This window comes from Lepisosteus oculatus, chromosome 3 (assembly GCF_040954835.1).
Source record: "Lepisosteus oculatus isolate fLepOcu1 chromosome 3, fLepOcu1.hap2, whole genome shotgun sequence".
Taxonomy (NCBI): domain Eukaryota; kingdom Metazoa; phylum Chordata; class Actinopteri; order Semionotiformes; family Lepisosteidae; genus Lepisosteus; species Lepisosteus oculatus.
The window spans coordinates 24,521,772-24,544,123 of NC_090698.1; the positions used below are offsets into that span (position 1 = coordinate 24,521,772).

A 22,352-nucleotide genomic window follows, 5' to 3' on the forward strand; every position below is an offset into this window, starting at 1 on the left:
TTACAGCTTGCATGCTAAAACAGCTCCCCATTCAAACCTCATAAGTAAATGTCAGTTAATAAGAAGAGATTACATAGACAAGAAAACTATGACAATAATTGCCTTTGCTGGTAAATAGCCATGTTTCTATTTTAATGTTTGTGTGGAGTAGAGTAAGGTCTTGATATCCGCGAATTTAACATTCCCAAATTACTAAATTTTCAATTTTCTGTAAAAACTACATTTCAGCACTTATAAATCCTTTACTTATTAATGGTGCTTCAATAATGATTACTTTATTAGGGAAGTATGTGAAAGTGTGCAAGTCTGATGATTAATTATTATCCCTATGGCCATTCAAATGGGTGGGAGGTTGTGAAACCAGGAACACTGTGAAAAGGTCAGGGTCCAATATCACTGCATTTATCCACATTATATAACATGCTGCAGTGATTTTAGAAGGTGCTACCATAATAAACATCTTGAATTTATATTTTGTTCCTTTTGCTACCTGCATGTACTGCCCTGCACTTGTGTACTTTTAAACGCCATCTGCCAGGTATTTCTAGCCTTGAATTTAATTTGTGTTTTTTAAATCCTTTGCAAGTTCTACCTCCTGCATTAGTGTTTCCTGCTGACTAGTTTACTTACTGTACCAGAATTTAAATAATTCAATCAATTGAATAAAGAATAAACTCAGTCCAAGATATAAATTATACCAGAAGGAAATGTACTTTATTCATATTGATGTGTATTAATGCATCAGGCAGTTGTTTCCCCATAGACTTTTATTCCTGCCACAGATGTTGCATTGAGCATATCCCCTTTAAGAAAAGCGGTGATCCTAATACAGACACCTGTGGTATGCAACTAATTATGTACTGCATTTTGAGTTTTTACCCCTTATGTCTATTCATTAACCAGTTTTCTGTTGCATTCAGTCCCAGTTTGACATTTAAAAGCAAGACCAGTGGTTAGAAATCGTATTTCTGAGAACACGTGTGAAAACGTTGCAACACAAGAAAACTTTGAACAGTTACGGTTGTGCTGCTTTCTTTATGGAATGCTTGGAAGATTTTGAAACCTGCCTCCTTGACATTTAAAAGTGGCTTCCGGAAAAACTGGTGCCTAGTGTGGGCCTAGTGTGAGTGCATGCATGTCTTGATTTGGGTCTATCTTCCCTGCAATGGACTGGCGTCCCATCCAGGGCGTGCCCTGCCTTGTACCCATTGCTTGTCAGAATAGGTTCTGGCTCCCCTAGGAGTCTGAATTGGAAAAAGTGCTTTGAAAATGGATAGATGTGTGCTTTACAATTACTTACATTTTGATGGTTACCATTGTGATAAGGCCAAATGCAAGCAGCCCTTTGAATTCATAAATGATCCAGATTACAAAAAAGGAGACTGGGTCACAATGCTGAACTCCAAAGGCCAACTCGGTCATCTTCACTAGTTGTTGTGCCAAGTTATTTGTCATAAAAGGTACAGGATTGTGTATTTCCTCCACGGCCAGTAATAAAAAACATTACCCTTTTCCCCCCAAGGTGGCACACATCATATTTGGAGAAAAATATGAACTTTAGTGCTACTTATTTCTATGTTTATGTAGTACATGTGGTTGTCTTTTTAAATAACCACAATAAAAGAAATGGGTAATGTCTCCTTCCTTCCTCCATTACATACAATGTCAAAATAGTTTTTTTTTAGTGGCAAGGATCGCTTTTAAACCAGTAAAAATCCTCCTGGGTTTCTCTTTTCATCTTCTGGCTGGTGACAGCACAAGAAAGGACCGATATGAAACACATGTTACGCAAACAAAGTCATTGTAATATCACTTGACAGTTTAAAGGAAGGGAAAATATCAGGGCTCATATTGTGTTCTGTAAAAGGAAATCTGCCTTGATCTGCTGTATATTTTCGCACAGGGGATAAATTGTTGGAACCGCACGATGCCAATTCTTACAGGATTTTTGGAAGTGGAACAGGGGATTTGAAAAACACCTTCACCAATGCTGTTTTTGCACACACTGATCAAATCCTTTATTGACTATCGCCAGATTCCTGTTGCTTTTTTGTTCTGAGCAAGAACCTTTTGGAAATGGCTGTGGTCACACAGCTGCCCAATAGACAGTTCAGCTGTTGTCTTAGGTGTGTTTGGAATGGGGTATTAGAAGCCAGATCTCCTGCTGGGGTTGACTTAACTGGAACATGCTTCAAAACTAGGAGCTCTGGAGAAAAGCATTCTAGTTATCAAGAGGATGGATGAATTTTACTCAGTTAGAAAAATGTGCCACAGGGACCACTTCTTTCCAGTCCTCCTGCTGGAGGGTGATATGAGCTGCTGAAGCCCTTGGAAACGTAGCGTGCAAGGAGAGAAGCTCTGTGCCTGTGAGTTGGGTTCATTTGGCTCTTGTTAAGTTCAAAGAGGGGGAGGGGGGAGTTTTGTTGCTGTGAAATAAAAGAAAGAGCAACATCTACAGCTCCCCAGTGTGCTGAAAGTCATACAACATTTATTGTTTAAATAAGACCACTTTTGGTTTTTCTTCTTTTTCGGCCTTGGCACATGATTCTGAGCTGCAAGAGCTCATATAAAGTATGAGGAACACTCATTATAAGCCCCCTCTCACTATAAATAGGATAACATGGAAGGAAAATAATACTTAGAATAACTGTTGCCACACATAAGCTATTTAAATATCATATTCAGTCTTCTTTAACATATTTGACTGCATGGAGTTTCAAAAACATGCTAGAAGCAGATCTTCTGGATTCAGTAATTGGACGTACTGTAAGGGATATTAGCTAGGGAATGGAAAAACAACTAAATCCCTAGTTTTGACCATCATTGGCTATACAAATGCAGTATAATTTACACCACTTATGCATCACTCCTGACAGTTGCTTGTGTGGACCTAACATTTGCAAGGTCTTTGTAATAATTAAATAATTGTTGAGACAGAGTTCATTAAAACTGAAATCACAAAGGTAATTCCAATATATTCCTCAGTATTAGTCTACTTATTTTAGTTATATTACTTATATGTTATAACGAATAAGAAACATCATATAACTGCAACAAATTCACAAGGGTATTAGAAAAATGGAAAATTCTTTTTTTTACAGGTACACTGACATTTTATTGAACACAGATAATTTAATTCTGCCGATTAATATTTGTCAATAGGTGGTTTACTTTGAACATCAGAGGCTAGTTGCATGTGTGTCTGGCCAACACTGAAGCAATACAGGATATTTATCTGCAATACATGCTTTGTACCCAGTTTCAGGTGCTGACTTATAGGATTCTGTCCCATTCCTCAATCTTTTATAGAGCTTGAACAAACGTGCCCGTTCACTGGTCTCTAAGCCCTAGATGCCACATGCTGTCCCAATATATTCCAAAAATGTTCAACAGGGCTCATCTCTGATGTAAGGGCATCCTTAGTATAACTATTATATTCTCATATTCAGTGAAAATCGTTGTATTTTTTTGTTCTTTTAATAAGCAGGGCTATTTGGTTCTCTCTTGATTTTCATTGAGTTTGACAATAAACTGGTCAAATCGTTTCATCATTTGTGCTCAATCAATTCCCACTAATGGGAGGATTTGGTGCTGGTGCAACATAGTCACCCAAATGTTTCACAGGCAATCAATGATCAACAAAACAAAAATGATACCAACTACATTTTATTCATCTATCCATTTTCTAACTGCTTTATCCAATACAAGGTTGTGGGAAAGCTGGAGCATATCCTGGCGAACAACGGGCACGAGGTAGGATATACAGTACCCTTAACAGGCCACGAGACACACACACTCATACCAGGGCCAATCTTCCCAGAAACCAATTAACCCACCAGTATGTCTTTAGACTGCGGGAGGAAACCCATGTAAACACAAGAAGAATATACAACCTCCACACAGATAGCACCCCAGAAAATGGACCCAGAGCCCCAGCACTGCAAGGCAGCAATGCGCCACAGTACCCCCTAGATACATTTAATCTACACCCTAGATCTATTATTTCATTATAACATTATACACAATCCTTTAGCAAACCCTTGTATGCAAAAATATAGCAGCGCTAAATTCTATTTTATGCTCATTACATTTTAAAAGATTTTAAAATACATGCATTTTTTATGTTACGCATTTCAGGAAAAAGAAATATCCAATGTGTATGTTTTAAAGATAAGGGGAAAAGATTGTTCAAAATATTAGATCGCTCTTGTAACTGTAGACTAATTATTCTTCATTTTCCAGACTAAATAAAAAGGGAGGCTGACAAGTGGAAGAATGAAGTAGAAGGGAGAAATGTCAGGAAGACACAAGGCCAACCGCAGTTCAGACTCAAACACCGCAGAACAGGGAGTTGACAAGTCACTAACACAGAATATTCCCCTCTTTAACCTAAGGATACATTGTCTTCACAAGCTTCATCTTAACAGCTTGTGTAGATACAGCTCTGAAATTCAAGCTGAGAGTCAGGTTTAGTCACACTGGCGAATAAATCCTGGTTGAGTTCAAAGGGTTTTGCGAAAATTCAAAGAAGCCCATCAAGGGCTTGTAATTTGCAGGGAACCCTCTAGTAATTCGTAAGCAAAATGGGGTTGAAGTCTCAACACGAATGAAAGTGGGATAGGGAAGGGGAAATATAAATATATATTTACTTAGATTAGATGAAGGCACAAAATGTTTAAAGATGTACACCAAAAAGCAGTCCAGTCTCAGAATCTGGAAGGCATGTTTAAAGTTCAGTTTATTGTAATGAGCATGTTAGACAAAATAAAAAACACAAGATTTATGGTGGGGATTTGTAATGAAAATAAATCTGTTGACATGTCTTTATTGTATGGAAAAGCCTTCCCACCAACACACACACTGTGCTGCATAAAAAGACCCTTTTAGCAACAGGATATTCAGCTTCTTAGAAAACAGGCTTCTGAGATTTAACTCAGATCAGATAGATAGTTTTGTGGATTGGTAAATTAAAAAAAATCCCAGTTCCGTTATCATTCTAAAAACCTCATTAGCTTTTTCAAAACCTCTTCTCCAGCTTGTCTTATCCCAGTTTAACGTGGCCAAAGAATTATCATGTGTGTGGTGAAAGAACACTGATTGAATCTTGAAAACCCTTCTTTGATACCACCCAGGATAGTGATTCTGGCTGCAGATCACAGTTGTGTATGTCCTACTCTGTGTTGAGCCCCTACAGAAATGCAAGTAACTATTCCCAGAGTTGTGTGACAAGGAGGGCATTAGTTTCTTTAGCTCTGTCAAGCTACTTCTGACCTTTATGGGCAAGGCCGACATTCCTTAATTATACTGTTCTGATGTTATTGCAGTATTTGCATTCTATTGCTTTCTATTCTGATCCCTGACAGATCTGATAATTCAAGCTTAACAATTAAAGAACCCAAGAATACAAGTGGAAATTCAGAGCAGGGACATGCAGGACTGAAAATGGGAGGCACTTTTTTACCCAAAGGGCCTTGTGATTTTGGAACAAACAACACAGCTGTAATTGTGAAACTGACTCACTGGCATCCTTCAAGAAACAGCCTGATGAAACTCTGGAAATGATTAGATACTGGTAACCAAATGAGCAAGAAGGGCCAAATAGCCTTTCCTTGGTTTTATTCTTTCCGGTGTTTTTAATGTCTTTCTTTTTTGCATTAGTTTCCAATACAGTTTTAAAGATGTGCATGATTCCTTGGTTCTCCTGCCTCATAAAGCCAGTGTCCTGTGACCACAGATAAAAATAGGTCATAACAGCTTTTTGCAGGACAAAGGAGAATCGATCTTCGGCATAGTTTGTTTCTAAATGACCAAACAAAGAAGAGATTCTATCAAAATGTGAGTCAGAAGCTTTTTATTCTAAGTGTAGCCCTTTCCAATTCTAAATTATGTTGTAGATCACAATGATCTCAATTCCGCCACAACAGAGCCTTTGCAGATTAATCACCTTAAACAGTATTGCAGGTTTCACTGCATCATTGTCAGGTAGGTGAAGGCAGCCACTGCCTATAATAAGTCATTCACTGCTATACTTTTGGCTGCTCTGTTGCAATTACTCTGCTCATTGTGGTTGTTTCCTTTAGCTCTTTTCTCATTTACTGTACATTCCCAGGCATACACCTTTTTACAGTGTAACTGTTGTCCTGCAGTGCTGATTGCTGTCTGTATACAGTATTTCTTTATATAATGGAATACAGAAATAGCATTTTAAAATATTCAAGGAAGGAAAATCACAACACAAAAGCAGAGTTTTGATGAAAATGAAATGTAAAGGAGAGCATGAAATTAGAGAATACTAAATGGACCTGTAGGTGTGGCAGTTTTTATAGTCTGCAATTTGACCATTGCACTTGCCTGTTTCTGTTCATGATGAACTGTACTGTCAACTGTATAGTACTGTGAAATATTTTACAAGAGTTGTATCCACTTAGTCTAAATCATCAGCTCTTAGCACATGATGTGAGTGCAAACTGGATAATGGCGATTTTCATGCGTTAACGTTTTATTTGTATATGACTTCGAAATCAAATAGCTGCAGCCAGGGATAATTAGAAAGGTGAACATGTTTATAGTTTGCAAAGGAGCAAGTAATAGGTTTATTTCATGCTGAAAAAAAGAAGAAAGAGAACACAATGTTTCGGCCGTGGAGCCTTCTTCAGGTGTGAGAGAGACAGGGCAGTAGGCAAAGGTAAAGTAGCGGGAGAACACAGGTTGGGAGGGAGGAGGAGTGAGAGGCGGGAGCAGGGGACAGAAAGAGAGGCCAATCAAGAGGTGTGAAGTCAGAATGGGTGCAGAGAGGTGTGAAATGAAACTTCCAATGAATGGAGAAAATTTAAAAGAACAGTAATCTGTCATTAAGGGAAGGGAGAATGTGTGATCCTAGCTTCAGAATAATTTTAGTTTCGGTGGTCTTTCTGATGTATGAGTTCGGAAAACCGTCTTTGAGAACACAGACGGAGAGATTAGAGTGGTCGTGGCCGTCAGAGGTGAAATGAGAAACAATGGGCTTGGAGAGATCTTTAATCTTCACAGCCCTGACGTGTTCTCTGAAGCGGTCTCCGAGTCTCCTTCCTGTTTCTCCAATGTAGATGGCTGGGCATTTACTGCAAGAGATACAGTAAATAAGGTTGCTGGAGGTACAAGATGCTGTCTGGGAGATCCGGAATTGTCCTGAGGGGCCTTGAATGAGTCTGGTGGTGGATGTGTACTTGCAGGTGATACAGCGAGCTCTGTTGCAAGGGAAAGTGCCTGGTGTGGATGGTTGTTGAGGGCGGTCAAGGGAGCTGTGAACAAGGAGGTTACGCAGATTAGGTGGTCGGCGATATGAGATGATAGGGCGATCAGAAAAGAGGGCCCTAATGGAGGGATCATCCTGTAGGATGGAAAAGTTCTGGTTAATGGTCCTGGGGATAGGAAGTGTGTTAGGGTGGTAAGGAAGCACCAAAGGAATGCGGTTGTTACGGCGGGAGTTCCTGATCGGGTTGATGGTCCGGGGGGTGTTTTTGGCTCGGGCAATGGCCCTGTCAATCACACTGCTGGGGTATCCTCTGTTGATGAAAAATGAGTACATTTTGAGGGCTTGGTTCTCAAAGTCGATGTCGTCGCTGCATAGTCGTCGTAACCTAAGGAACCTAAGGAACTGTGAAAAAGGAAGAGAGTTTTTAGTGTGGTTGGGGTGAAATGAACTGTACAGGAGGTAGCTGTGTGAATCCGTGGGTTTGTAATAAACTGAAGTGGACAGTCGGGGGTAGTTGATAGACAAGTGGATGTCTAGAAACGGAAGAGTGGTGGAAGATATGTTAACCGTATATTTGAGGGACGGGTGGAAGTTGGTGAAATGGTGCAGGAAGAATTCAAGCTGATCGTTGGAGCATGTGGCGGCACCGACACAGTCATCAATATATCGTTTGTAGAGGTCAGGGACATAGCCAGTGTAGGAGGCGAAGAAGCGTTCTTCTACCCAGCCGACAAAAATGTTGGCATAGCTGGGTCCCATTCTGGTGCCCATGGCAACTCCACTGACCTGTTGGTAAAAAAGATTATTGAAAGAGAATGCGTTCAGTGTGAGGACCAATTCTGCTAGGCGTACCAGGGTGTGGGTGGGTGGATCAAGCACTGTGCGTTTGTCCAGCGTGTGCTTGAGGGCTGTAAGGCCGTCATTACAGAGATGTGATGTCCATGGTAAAAATGTGGCATTCGGTACCCTGAAATTGGAAATCATTGAAAAGTTGGAGCGTGTGGTTGGTGTCTTTGATGTATGAGGGAAAATACATCCCTCATACATTTCCCTCATACATCAGCCGCCACATGCTCCAACGATCAGCTTGAATTCTTCCTGCACCATTTCACCAACTTCCACCCGTCCCTCAAATATACGGTTAACATATCTTCCACCACTCTTCCGTTTCTAGACATCCACTTGTCTATCAACTACCCCCGACTGTCCACTTCAGTTTATTACAAACCACGGATTCACACAGCTACCTCCTGTACAGTTCATTTCACCCCAACCACACTAAAAACTCTCTTCCTTTTTCACAGTTCCTTAGGTTACGACGACTATGCAGCGACGACATCGACTTCGAGAACCAAACCCTCGAAATGTACTCATTTTTCATCAACAGAGGATACCCCAGCAGTGTGATTGACAGGGCCCTTGCCCGAGCCAAAAACACCCCCCAGACCATCAACCCGATCAGGAACTCCCGCCGTAACAACTGCATTCCTTTGGTGCTTCCTTACCACCCTAACACACTTCCTATCCCCAGGACCATTAACCAGAACTTTTCCATCCTACAGGATGATCCCTCCATTGGGGTCCTCTTTTCTGATCGCCCTATCATCTCATATCGCTGACCACCTAATCTGCGTAACCTCCTTGTTCACAGCTCCCTTGACCGCCCTCAACAACCATCCACACCAGGCACTTTCCCTTGCAACAGAGCTCGCTGTATCACCTGCAAGTACACAGCCACCACCACACTCATTCAAGGCCCCTCAGGACAATTCCAGATCACCCAGACAGCATCTTGTACCTCCAGCAACCTTATTTACTGTATCTCTTGCAGTAAATGCCCAGCCATCTACATTGGAGAAACAGGAAGGAGACTCGGAGACCGCTTCAGAGAACACGTCAGGGCTGTGAAGATTAAAGATCTCTCCAAGCCCATTGTTTCTCATTTCACCTCTGACAGCCACAACCACTCTAATCTCTCCGTCTGTGTTCTCAAAGACGGTTTTCCGAACTCATACATCAGAAAGACCACCGAAACTAAAATTATTCTGCAGCTAGGATCACACATTCTCCCTTCCCTTAACGACAGATTACTGTTCTTTTAAATTTTCTCCATTCATTGGAAGTTTCATTTCAAACCTCTCTGCACCCATTCTGGCTTCACACCTCTTGATTGGCCTCTCTTTCTGTCCCCTGCTCCTGCCTCTCACTCCTCCTCCCTCCCAACCTGTGTTCTCCCGCTACTTTACCTTTGCCTACTGCCCTGTCTCTCTCACACCTGAAGAAGGCTCCACGGCCGAAACGTTGTGTTCTCTTTCTTCTTTTTTTCAGCATGGAATAAACCTATTACTTGTTCCTTTGCAGCCTACGCATGCTGACACAGCTACCCACCTGAACTACTATGTTTATAGTTTGCCTAATTCCCTATGTGTTCTGCCATTCACAATGTGTTAATAGCTGCTGCTATTTAGGTTTCTCAAGACACTAAAGGAGCTGTTTAAATATGTGGCTGAAAAATATGTTTCCCAAGCAGCATTTGCCTTCAAAATTAATTATTTTTTGCTGGGGTTAAAAATATTCTTTTTCTTCATATTTCTTTCCCTTCTACTGATGTATGAGGGCATGAGCTCATTCATTTTGCACATTAGATCTGTCTACCCACCAAATTAACAAAGTGTAAACAAAAAGGCTGTCAGGTTGTCTTTATTTTCTTATGTACCCGTTTAAAGAAGGAGACATCAGAATGAACTCTAACTACAGATGAGACACACACAAGACTGAAATTAAACTGAGAGAGAACAAACTTGGAAGGGTATTTAGATTTACTGCAAAAAGCCATGAATGTAGCGCTATCTTTGCTGAATTATACAATCTTTTTTCATGTTATACTTTTGGTAATTACTATGATCATAGGAATAATAATGTGTGATACCATGTTCAGGTACTGTAAACCAATGAGTGGTCAAATGAAATCGTGAAAATTACACAGCTTTTAGTCTTTTGGTCAGCCTCTTTCGAATGGTCAGATGTATGAACACACCTGACTAAATCCATTATTAACTTTATTACTGTCACTTGCAGACTATTTTGTAAATTGTAAAATTTTGAAAGATGTTTTTTTTTTCTCAAAAAGGGGTTGAATTATTTATTTGAAGATATTTTTGCAATATTTTATCAAAAAATGTAATTAAATATTTTTGCTTTGGTAACTATGCAGTTAAATCTGATATAAAAGAGACACGGATTTTTTTCCTATATGAAGAACTTCATCACCTGATTCATTATTTCATAATTTTAAGAAATTTAATTTGATATTTTCTAAATCTGTACCTTTAATATTTTCAGTATGTGGACTTTATTCAGAAAAAATATCATGCACTTGTACACTGTACCAATGTAACATGTTTAGAGATCAAATCCATCAACAACCTCTTACTGATAAAGGCCCATTCAATGGTCTGATTAGAACCACACCGGCTGTAATATACTAAAAATACACATTAATATGAAATTGTGATCGTGTATGCTTAGATTGATTAATAATTACTATAATTATCATATGAGTAATGATTTACTTAAATATTCTTAGAATGATTCTGCTTTTTAAAGGTTTTCTTTACCTCAGATGGAGAGGAGTTCAAATACACTTCAGCTATGAGGATTGTAAAAGCTCCATAGTTCATGAAGGTTTTCCATTTCCATTGAAAGCACTTCATTTTCCACTGCACATCCTCAGTGAGGCATATTGGATGATTACATTGCAGGTAACTGTATTTTTAAACACTTGGAATACTTCCATTTTGCATGCTAGGCTGAATGGTTCAATTCTTGTAATATGGTTTCACAGGGGTTAGTTGTACTGTATACTGTAATTCAGTGTGAGATGCGATTTACAAGGTGATTGCCTGCTTGCATTCCACTGTCTGTGTATGTATGTCTATTATAACATCTTTTGCTTTCACACTGCAGCTCTGTAGAATCAATGCAATATTCTGTGTGAGATTTGGGAAGTCAGTTGAGTCAGTCATGTTACAATCCCAATTAAAACTTCACTATTCATTTCGGAAAAAAGTTTATATGTTTTTTGTTTTTCTTTTTTGGTACCTTACAATGGATTTATGGGTAAGAGTAGCATAGTGGGTACATCTCTGGACTCATGAGTGGTGTAAGTGCCCTTGAGTGAGATACTTTATCCAAGTTGCTTCAGTCCACCCTGCTGTGCGAATTGGGGATTTGTCTTTGCTGGGAGCTGACTGTGCAGTGGACTCAGTGTTGAGTGTTGTGACCTACCTACTATAACATTATAAACAAGAGTGTGAAAAAAATCTGTGCTTTTTTGTTTCTTTCTTTCAAAATGCAGGAATACAGTGTAAGCTTTTCATTTAATTATAATGTAATCAGTGTAAAAAAATGAGGCTGCAGTTGTGCTGTGGTGATAACTACTGCATTAATAGATATACAGTACAACATCTCTAGGAGGACAGCTGGAGGAGAGGGAGAAGTCTCTCTATAAATCAAAACTAGTATTGAGCTTCAAGAACATAAGAAAAAACAAGAGTTTCAGAAACTAATGACTAACAAAGCAAAATAAGTTTAATAACTATATATTCAATAACTAAACATAAAGAAAATTCAAAAAGCATAGTGTAAGAAGAATGCTACAGCCACCAAATTCAGATGGGAATTATAAATCAGGATTATAACACAGGATGTATGAGTAAATGAAGATGTAGTTTTCATGGGTGATTTTAACTTATCTCACATGGATTGGGAAAACCTAATAGGAATCAATTTCCTGTCGTTAAACTCTAAGTTTTTAAGAATCTTAAATGATAGACATGCCTAATGATTGCTTTCTTACCACGTTTGGACAACACCTGCTAGAGGGGAAATGCTTGTATTAATTTAGTCTTTTCAAAATATCTAGATAGTGGAAAACAAAAGTGAGAGAAGAATTAGGGATCCGAATTCATTATATGGTGTTCTTTGAAGTATATCTTTAAGCTGTACAGGTGGAGTTCAATTCAGAACTTTACAATTCCAGGGAAGCAGATCTTTTAGGAATTAAACATGAAAGGAATAAATGATGTGTAAAACGGGATAGGATATAAATATGGAATTAGTGGAGAATGGATGGCAACAGTTTAAATAGATTCTGCAGCACAGATTTAGCTCTGGAGAATGCACAACAATCAGGCAAGCTGTAAGACAAAGCAATTAAGAAGAATATACGGTAAGGAAAATAAAAACACTCTTTAAAACAACAACAAGTCAAAAAGAACAATATACAGTTAAGGGAAAGGTAGCCGCAAACAAAACTTTAAAACAATGTTAGAATGGCCATGTGACCTATTCAATTAGCATAAAAGTGGACTTGGTATTGTCACGCCCCACACTCTCCCTCGCAAACGACGTTACATTACCGGAACCTCTGCTTCCCAATCTCATCCCTGATTGAACCCAGCACATTCTCACATGCATCAGATTCCTCAAATTCTCACTCCCTAACCAATCATCCAATCACACCCCTTTCCTTTCAGTATTTAAACCCCCTTCGCACACCTTCCCACGCTCATTACTGAGAAGCCTTTCTTAGTATTCTCCAGTGCGCGTTTCCAAACCTTTTGACTGATCTCCTGTTACGAATCTTCTGCTTCCGCCTCTTGACCTCGCCTTCTGGATTTTGCCTTTGAATTGTTTTGGATTTCTCTCGTTACCAGACCCTCTGCCTCCCTTATCGACCAAGCCTTTGGATTTCGTCTTTTGGTTTGTCCCTTTGCTACTGTGTCCTGTGGGATTCCGGTCACGCATAAGGATCCTTCTATTCCACGTATCGGTTCCGTGACGGGTATGATACAGTATATGTTTTTATATAATATAATACAGTGTTGGGCACTATCTCCTTTTCCCTGATGCCAATATCATCTCGTACCACCAACCATGTAATCTAAACAACCTTCTTGTCCACAGTTCCCTTAACCACACATCCACTATGGGCACCTTTTTCTAAAAGCAGAAACCACTTTTAGCCAATGGAGGCTAGAGAAAAATTATAACAAGAGCAAAAGAACATTAGAGGATGAAGTAAAGTTTCTCAAAGATGAATAGGAGAATGTCCTAAATGATGACAGGGACATTTACATTTACAATTTACAATACATTAAATGTATTTCAGTCAGTTGTTTACCTAGAATGGAACAAACAACATGATTCAGGCTGAGATAAGACACCGTCCTAAATCATATCATAAATATATAGAAGAGGGAAAAGTTTTTCAGGTACAAGGATCACTTAAGATACTGTACATAAATTCCAAGACCTGATGATGTTCTACCAATTCAATAAAATACTTCCAGCAGTTTTTTGAGACAAGAGTAATATGTACTAACTGGAAAATTGTTAATGTAGTATTTGGAAAAGGGATAAAGGCAATCAGAATGTTATATTGAGTTAAAAGTATATAACTTCTGCTTTTTAATTAAAGGATTTAAAAAAAATTGTACAAGGATCTAGCAAGACCTCATTTAGAAGACTCCGCACAATTTTGTTCACCAAGATACAAGAAAATACTGCTACTCTGGAATCTGTCGAGAGAAGAGTAACCACATGCATTCTTGGGGCCAAAGGAATGTCCTACACTGATGGGCTAAAAGAATTGAATCATTTTTATTCTTGAACAGAGAATGAGAATGAGAAGACCCAAGTCTTGAATTCAAGTATTCAAAATGCTCAAAGGCATTGACAAAGTCAGCCCAGTAGATGTCTTCAAAATGAAATGGAGAACACAAGTAAAGACTATGAAAGTGTGCTTAAAACTGAGAACAAGAGGCACTGGTTTATACAAAGGGCAGTGTGAGTACAGAAAAAAACCACCCAACTACGATTACAATTGATGTCGTAAACTGGACACAAAGTACAGCAGAGGGATAACAAGCTGAGTAGAAAGAATATTATAATCTGGAAGTATTATAATGACAAAAACATACAGAATAAAAATTAAACATGAACTCTTATTTTTCCAAGAACTAACAGAAATGGTAAGATATCAAATGAATGCTATGGCACAAGAGAATAAATCACCAAATGGAAAATATTACTCTCGGTAGCATTACAAGGGTTGGTCAGAGAAACCAAGAAAAAACAGCTCTTCTGTTTAGATTTGAAGGAGAGGACAGTGACATTTCTATGATGTGTGAACACTTTTGAATATGTGGCTATAAGAGAGGCCTCAGACCTCTCCTCTCCAGGATCTTCTTAAAAGTGGAAGAATACAGATGGGCTGTAGACTAGAGAGGAAATGCCTGGACTGATGGTCTGTCCAGTCCATACAGACTGATTCACCATATGGGCATGACAAGTCGAGGCTGTTTATATTACTGAACTATAAATGATATTGTTTGGAGGTTCTTCTGTTTCAGGTTCTTCCTGTATTTTTTTGTTTGCATTTGGGAATGGTCCCTAGACTTTGTAAAGCTTGGGGGGGGGGGTGTATACAAAAAGTGAGAAGGGGCCAGGAGACACTTTGTGAAGTCATCTTAACTGGTGTTTGGGAATGTACTGCTCTTTCTGTTGTCAAACCTAAAGGCCAGAAGATGCTTCCTAGTCACCACGATAACCAATATTTCTGCTACTACACCTGCCAATTAGTGCACTACCATGACAACACAAAGTGGCAGGAAATCGGTCCCACCCATGTGGTAGTAAACCAGTACTTATTTACTTACCTGATTCCAATGGGATATTACCTGATTTCACTATTCATCCTTGCTCAGTCTTCCTCCCTCTTGTCTTTGTGCTCATTCCTGTTTTCCGCTGAGTTTTTCATCTCTTCCCGGCTTCAGGTCTTGCTTGTGTTTTCAACTCTGCTTTGGATTTCCCCCTGCGCTCTGCTTGGCTTTCTTTGGTTTTGATCTGCACTTGTACCTTGAATATGCTTCTGGATTCTCTTTTGTGCTTTTTTGTCTGTACTACCTACAAACTCTGTTTGTTTTCCAACCATGGCTGGGATTTCACATTTAGTGCCTACAACTGACATCTGTCTGCCTGCTTTGCTGTGCTCTGCACCCGAGTTCTTTTCTCTGTCTTAGATTGCTGCTGTCAGAGCAGTGATTATTACACCTACATATGCTATGTAGTATCTCACTGTGTAGCTGTGAGCTGGCACTCGCCAACCTAATAAAAGATCAAACCCAGTTCAACAGCAAAGATTCCACCTCCTCATTCTTCTTAACCCACATAAGCACTTTTAAATGCTACAATATGTTCCAGCATTGAACAGGAAAGGCAATGCAGAGAAACTGAGTTCATAGCGTGTCCATGCAGCCTTTGATATGGTCACAGGAGGGATTAAACAAAACATGTTCTGCAGCATGGCTCATAGATGTTATTATATGAAACGTATCCCTAGTCTCTTGTGCACACTCTGTCCATGAGGCGCTACTGAGCCCACAAGGTACCTTTTTACACATTTTAGAAGGTGTCCACATGAAGTTACATTTAGGAAACAGGTTGGAAGAAGGTTTTATATTCTTTGTCTGCTATTCTAAACAACAATTATCCTTGGTTTCACACACTAATCTTGCTAAATTATAATTCTGACCTTGGCCCACTCACAGTGGCAGAAATAATAATAATAATAATAATAATAATAATTGCTTACACTTATATAGCGCTTTTCTGGACACTCCACTCAAAGCGCTTTACAGGTAATGGGGACTCCCCTCTACCACCACCACCAATGTGCAGCATCCACCTGGATGATGCGACGGCAGCCATAGTGCGCCAGAACGCTCACCACACATCAGCTATCAGAAACGCCCTGGGATTTTTAATGACCACAGAGAGTCAGGACCTCAGTTTTACATCTCATCCGAAGGATGGCGCCTGTTTACGGTACAGTGTCCCCATCACTATACTGGGGCATTAGGACCCACATGGACCACAGGGTGAGCGCCCCCTGCTGGCCCCACTAACACCTCTTCTAGCAGCAACCTTGGTTTTTTCCCAGAAGGTCTCTCATCCAGGTACTGACAAGGCTTACAACTGCTTAGCTTCAGTGGGTTGCCAGTTGTGAGTTGCAGGGTGATATGGCTGCTGACAATGGATGTGGTTGATTGGTTTCAGCAAAGCTAAAAGGTTGTTGGTGCTGCATTATGTTCCCTGAAGTCACTAGATCCATCCTATCTTGGCAATTATTTACAGGAAGTTCTCTACTTCAGCAGTGGTCAGTAGTGCCAAAGAGTAATGATGGGAAACATTAAGAGATGCTGCTGACATGGTTAGCTGGCATGGTAGATAAGGACATGTCCTTATTACACAATTCTTCTGTCCTACCTGTTCAAAGTCATTTTAGTGGCCTTTGGTTGAAACATGTAGATGAGTACCAATGATGGTGGGAGCAGGGGGATTTAGGGGTGTGGGGTGTTTGCTTTGTGGGTTACAAAAAAGATGAAAGAGCACGTTGGACAGCAACATGTTAATAGGGAAAAAAGAACAACTCACGCCACGCTCGATGCAGAGAAATATTTGACAGAAACTTGCTTAAAAAACCATCCATCTTTTTAGAGACACCAGATATAATGTGCAAACACTCTGTGTTGATTTATTAGATGATGTACATACCATCAGCAGTTGGATGGCTTTGCTAGACACAGGAGGACACATTGAGCTGACACTGCACAAATAATGCAGATTCCCTTTTCATGTTTTCAGTATATTTTTAGTGGGAAAATGTTTGAATATTCAGGAACGCCAAGATATTAGTAAATCAAGGATTAGAACTAAGAAAGCTGAGTGATGTCACCCCCAGCCCTAGACCTTCTTTACATCATTCATTCGTTCCAAACTTTGACATATAACATATACATTTTCCCAACCACTGGTACTTCAATTTAGGCTGCATTTCTTCCAAATGTCTGTTTAAAGACAGTACACATGGTAACACATTATTAATTATGACACTGTTCTCCCTTTACAGTGAGATCTGTTGCTTTATAAAAGCAAGTATATCCAGCTATATTCCAATCTCTGGTAATTCACTTAACACAAATTCAAATTCAGATTTTGTGGTTGTCACTTATTTTACTTTGTAAAATATCTCACCATTCCGCAGAATTTGTTATGCTTTTTAAATTCAATTAAAAACGTTATGACCATGTTAAGAATTTAGTTGGGTAAAAATGAAAATATGATTAATTAATTTCGTTTATTTTACATACATCTGAACTGAAGAACTCCCTTAGTTGAAGATTATAAAATGGCCTTACAACACAAACTTTCTTTAGGGATGTTAGCTTGGCAAGCTTTGTTTTTTTTTTCCACTTAATATTTTGCAAGTGTTTAACATTAACATCACTTTACTAGCCCTATACAATTTCTTGCATTAGGAATTCATCTTTTCACATACCCCAGCTTGCTCTCCATGAGACACACAGACAGGGAGAGAGCCTGGGGTCAGAGCGCAGGGTCAACCATTGTACAGCACCCCTGGAGCAGTTGGAGTTAAGGGCCTTGCTCAGGAGCCCAGTGGAGTAGGAGTCCTCTGCTGGCTGCAGAATTTGAACCGGTAACCTTCCAGCCACAGGTGCAGATCCTTAGCCACAGAGCCACCACCCTGCCCTGGTTACTTCAACCACGCATTGAAAATGCATTATTGCAATTAAGCAATTGGTTACTATAGGTGTAAGCATTTTATATTGTTATCCTGGGTAACAGGGGCCTTAAATCTTTTGGAATCCATGGAAGGTAATATACAGTAAGTCATTCTGGTAAGTAGAATAAAAAAACCTTTAAAATATAAAACCTTTTGAAGAATGCAGCAGCTGTTAAACATAAACATCTAGTTAAGAAAAGATCATTCAACTGAAATGATACACATTAAGATTAATTATTGACAGCAGAAGGAAATACACAGAATGGGATTACAGTAAATATCTTTAGTTTTTTTTTTTCTATTGTAAACATTTTATGGCCAGGTTTCAGCAACATTTGCTGATGTATCATCTATTTCACAAAGAAATTAATGTCTGAATATTAGATTAAGTCTGAGGACCTACAGTAGATGTCCTCAAATTATTGTGAAGTATGAAGGACATTCTGTTATTATATGGGCTGCAGGTGGGCTCCCTGGCATGCCAGAATTAACTTTTAGAGAAACAGAGACATTCGAACAAAAATCATAAATTTCTAGCCAGAGGTTTTTGGAAGGTGTGCTCATCAGAAAAGCCAAAGAAAATCACAGATTTTCTTGGATGCCAGAGCTTTGTATCAAGCAGTCAGAATCCCCAACTGCAAAGAAAAAACATTCAGTTTTTTGGACACTTGAATTGTTGTTTATTTTAAATGTCAGATTGAAATCCAATGGAACAGGCCAGCTGATGTGTTTGCAATCAGACATTGAATGGGTCATTATCAGTGTGAGGTTATACAATTGGAATTGGCCAGGTGGTACCTTCCACACCTCCTAGATGGTTGAATGGCTCAGCATGTACCACCCTCTCCCATAACATGGTCTTATCCTAAAGCAAAAGCAGCAGTACACAGTACAAGGAAATATGTAGGAGATTAGAGGTAATGGTTTATAATGCTGAAGATCAAAATAGTCTTCCATTCTGATTTTCAAAGTTTTCTAAATTCTTTGATGTTTGGCCAATTTTTAAAATAAAATATTGTGTGTTCATGAGACAAAACCACTAAAGGACTTAGCGTGTGCAAATTAGGGATGAATAAGTCATTAATAAAAAGCACTCAAATCAGAAATGTGATTAGAAATTCATCATAAAAATCTGGGATCAAATTTAGAAAGCGTTGTAGTAGGCAGGTGCACCAGCATGCATAGGCTGCAAAGGAACAAGTAAAGGTTTATTCCATGCTGAAAAGAGAAGAAAAGAAACACAACGTTTCGGCTGTGGAGCCTTCTTCAGGTGTGAAATTTAGAAGGCTTCTACTTGCTAAGATGTAGCGTGAACAATAAAAGATATTTGATTTTTGTAATTTTATTTTATCTGAACTACGCAATCTTGAGATTAGCAAAACACCTGATAAAAATGAAGGAGTAAAATTAAAGAGCATTCCAATCAGAGATATGGTTCAGTATTTGAAAATGATGAAGGCTTATTTTACTGATTCTTCTTCTCACCTTGCTTATTGTTCAACCAGAATTAAAATTAAATTCTGATCTAGGGGAAAAAGAACATTCACGTCTGTTGGTTTCATAACATGCTAAAATCATTCTTGTGGATTTAACACTTGACTAGTCTCATTGAGAACATTTGCAAGAAAAACAAACCTTTGTACAGGAGTGCAGCGTTTCAGACAGTTGCAATTTCGATTACACTGTAACTTTTACTGCCTCGGTATTCAATTAAATATTTACAGGATGCGGCATTTGTCCTATAAGACGAACTTTCAGATTCATAAAGTAACCCATATACAAATGGGACAACCATTTTTTCAAAGCAAAACATGGTCCAGAACAATCTACAGATGGATCAGACTCAAAATAATAATATTTATAGTATCAGCGCTGCCTGTAATAGAAACAACAATTCAGAAGACTTCTCTGTGAACGTTTTCTCAGTTTCTCCTTATCGGCCCAATAGATCTGACAATGAAGTAACAGACGGTGACAAAGCAGGGGCCACCTTATTATTTTCTGGGGTGTTCTTGGGACTGGTGGGATTAACATTTACGGTGATGGGATGGATCAGCTACGACAGCAGCAAGGACTTCGAATGGACTCAGTTACTCGGTCCCATACTTCTTTCAGTTGGAGTAACATTCGTCCTAATCGGAGTGTGCAAGTTTAAGATGCTTACCTGCAAATTGTGCAAACAGGGCGAAGACGTTTTTCCAGAGGCAGATCAAGGACCGTGCGGACAATCGTTTGTTTTCTCTGGAATCAATCAACCCATCACTTTCCATGGGGCCACCGTGGTCCAGTACATTCCACCTCCCAATGCCACATTGACACAAGATGGAATTGTTACCAACCATTCTCCGACTGCCAACCCACTAAATGGAGTCTGTGGAACAGCGATATGTCCTCCACAGTACTACACAATGTACCCTTTGGATAACCTGTCTTTTGTGGGAGATGACCATTCCCCCGTTAGTCAAGGGGTGGACAGCAGTGACAGCAGGTACATAAAGTTATGCCACAAAGCGAATTTGTATAGAAAAGGTGTATCTTGATTTTGACAACAGTAACGTACTGTACACCGGAGTCACGAAAGACAGCTAACCTTATGTCTAGATAATTTATTGCGACCCAGATGGTCGGGCTCACATATTTTGAGATCGAATTTCATGTGATGTCACAAGATTATACTGTATTTAAGGGTGTCATCGGAAAGTAATCAGGCTATTTGTTGCGATTTGTTATCACGACCGATTACAAAAACTCACTGACAGCGAAAGCCGAACGAACCCGTGCTATTATGATGTTATGAAGACCCGAATTTGCTTTTCAGTTGTAAATATCTTAACAAAAATCCTTGAAAACTCGTGAATGTTATTTTAAGAAAAGCCTTAATATGCTCGCATCATTCAGTAAAATGCATTAATTGTTCTTAATTAACAATTTACATCACGAAAAGAATGTGTAGATGGGGAACATATAACATTTCAAATGTGAATATATTCACATTGTAATGGTGACCACTCAAACATGTCTTTTAACCGGTCTGGCAGGTGAAAGGCAATACAAAGCCTTCTTAAAAAAAAAACAGAACAGCCTTATTGCCAATCTTTTTTCATCGTATCCGCCGATGGTTTTCTCAACGCCCCACAGCCTTGACCTTCTAATAGGATTTATGACCATTAAATGCTGGCCTGTTTCATAATTCTGTGGTAATTCCTTCACAGGAGCCACGAAAGTGGAGAGAGGAAAGACAGAAAGACAGCGTCTGAAGAAGCGCTGGACAGCGCCGCACCTCCGTCTTATGACGACATTTTCCCTGCCCCCCTGCCGTCTGACAGCACTACCTGATGTCTTCATGCCACTTAAAACTGGTTTCCTTCCCATTCAAGAATGATGTCTTACAGAAAACTTAACGCCCCCCAACACACGTAAAAAACTTTCTAACGACATCCTACACACATATAGGTATGACTCGAAATATACAGCGCACATTTTCGATTTCTCTATAAAATAAATGTGTTTCATTTAAAACAATAAATATATCTGTAGCGGCTAGTGTTTGTGCAGTTTATGACATTCAGCTGAGGTGAACGGTAGCAGTTTTTTTTAAATGAAATTATAGATTTTGTGATGGTGCAGAAAAATTCACAATTTACTGGAAGCAGAATGAAGATCTGCTATATAATCAAATATATCAGATGAGTAATCAAATTTGTTCGATTAAATAATAATTTTGTATTGGGTTCATAATAGCGCTGTCCATGGTCCTGCGGGTTGTACCGTGTGCCACAGTGGACCACAGTAGTCCCAAATATGTCGCTCAAAAGGGTACACATTTAATGATCTACTGTACTGTATATTCTTGTTAGCAGTGTAGCCGAAACTACTGTGTTCAGACCAAGTACAAATCGAAGTGACGAAACGAAGATCTTGAAATGAAATGAAGGAAAAAAGGTCAGCACCGATAACCTTAATGATCGTGTCAGTATTCGAAACAGGACATCTGTTTTGAGAAAAGCGCAAGTTCAGAGACCAGGGAAACTCACTGCCAAGCGGTGTCCAGACGGCTTTGTAAGTGCTCACGTTTTAAATGTGTCAAGTCAACAGCTTATTTAACGTAACCGGTACCCAAGTGCATGCTTTACGCATTTTAAGAACCCATCAGATACAGTACATATCCTGCTTTTTAAAGGCTATAAATCCAGCAGGGGATCATAAACGTCTGCCAAGGTTTAGGATTATTTTTAGGAGGACATACAGTACTGTAACACCATATCGTTACCAGAAAAAAAAAGGGTGAGCTTGCAATTCTCGCAGTGTGTATAGAAAAAAAAGTTAAAGACTGTGTAGGCCCAGCAGCGATTCCACTTCTGCTCATATGTGAGATGGATGTCGTTTGCGGACAGTTATAGACTGATTTGTCACTGAAAAAAGATACTGGTCTTCTCAGTCTGCTTTCAACAGTATTTTGAACACAGGGTT

General features: G+C 39.3%; 1 protein-coding gene across 1 annotated transcript; it reads left to right on the forward strand.

Annotated features, from left to right (window-relative positions):
* Window positions 1-19,924: 19,924 nt before the first annotated feature.
* tmem174 (transmembrane protein 174) lies at window positions 19,925-21,218 on the forward strand. Its single transcript, XM_006627164.3, has 2 exons — window positions 19,925-20,370; window positions 21,095-21,218. Exons 1-2 carry the CDS (start codon window positions 19,925-19,927, stop codon window positions 21,216-21,218), a joined length of 570 nt encoding a protein of 189 aa, XP_006627227.2.
* Window positions 21,219-22,352: the final 1,134 nt, after the last annotated feature.

What these genes read in the sequence shown, in the direction of transcription:
- tmem174 (XM_006627164.3), top strand. Translation starts at nt 19,925, where the DNA reads ATGGGATGGATCAGCTACGACAGCAGCAAGGACTTCGAATGGACTCAG. An exon ending in GTGGACAGCAGTGACAGCAG is followed by an intron (nt 20,371 to 21,094) that starts GTACATAAAGTT and finishes ATTCCTTCACAG; the next exon opens with GAGCCACGAAAGTGGAGAGA.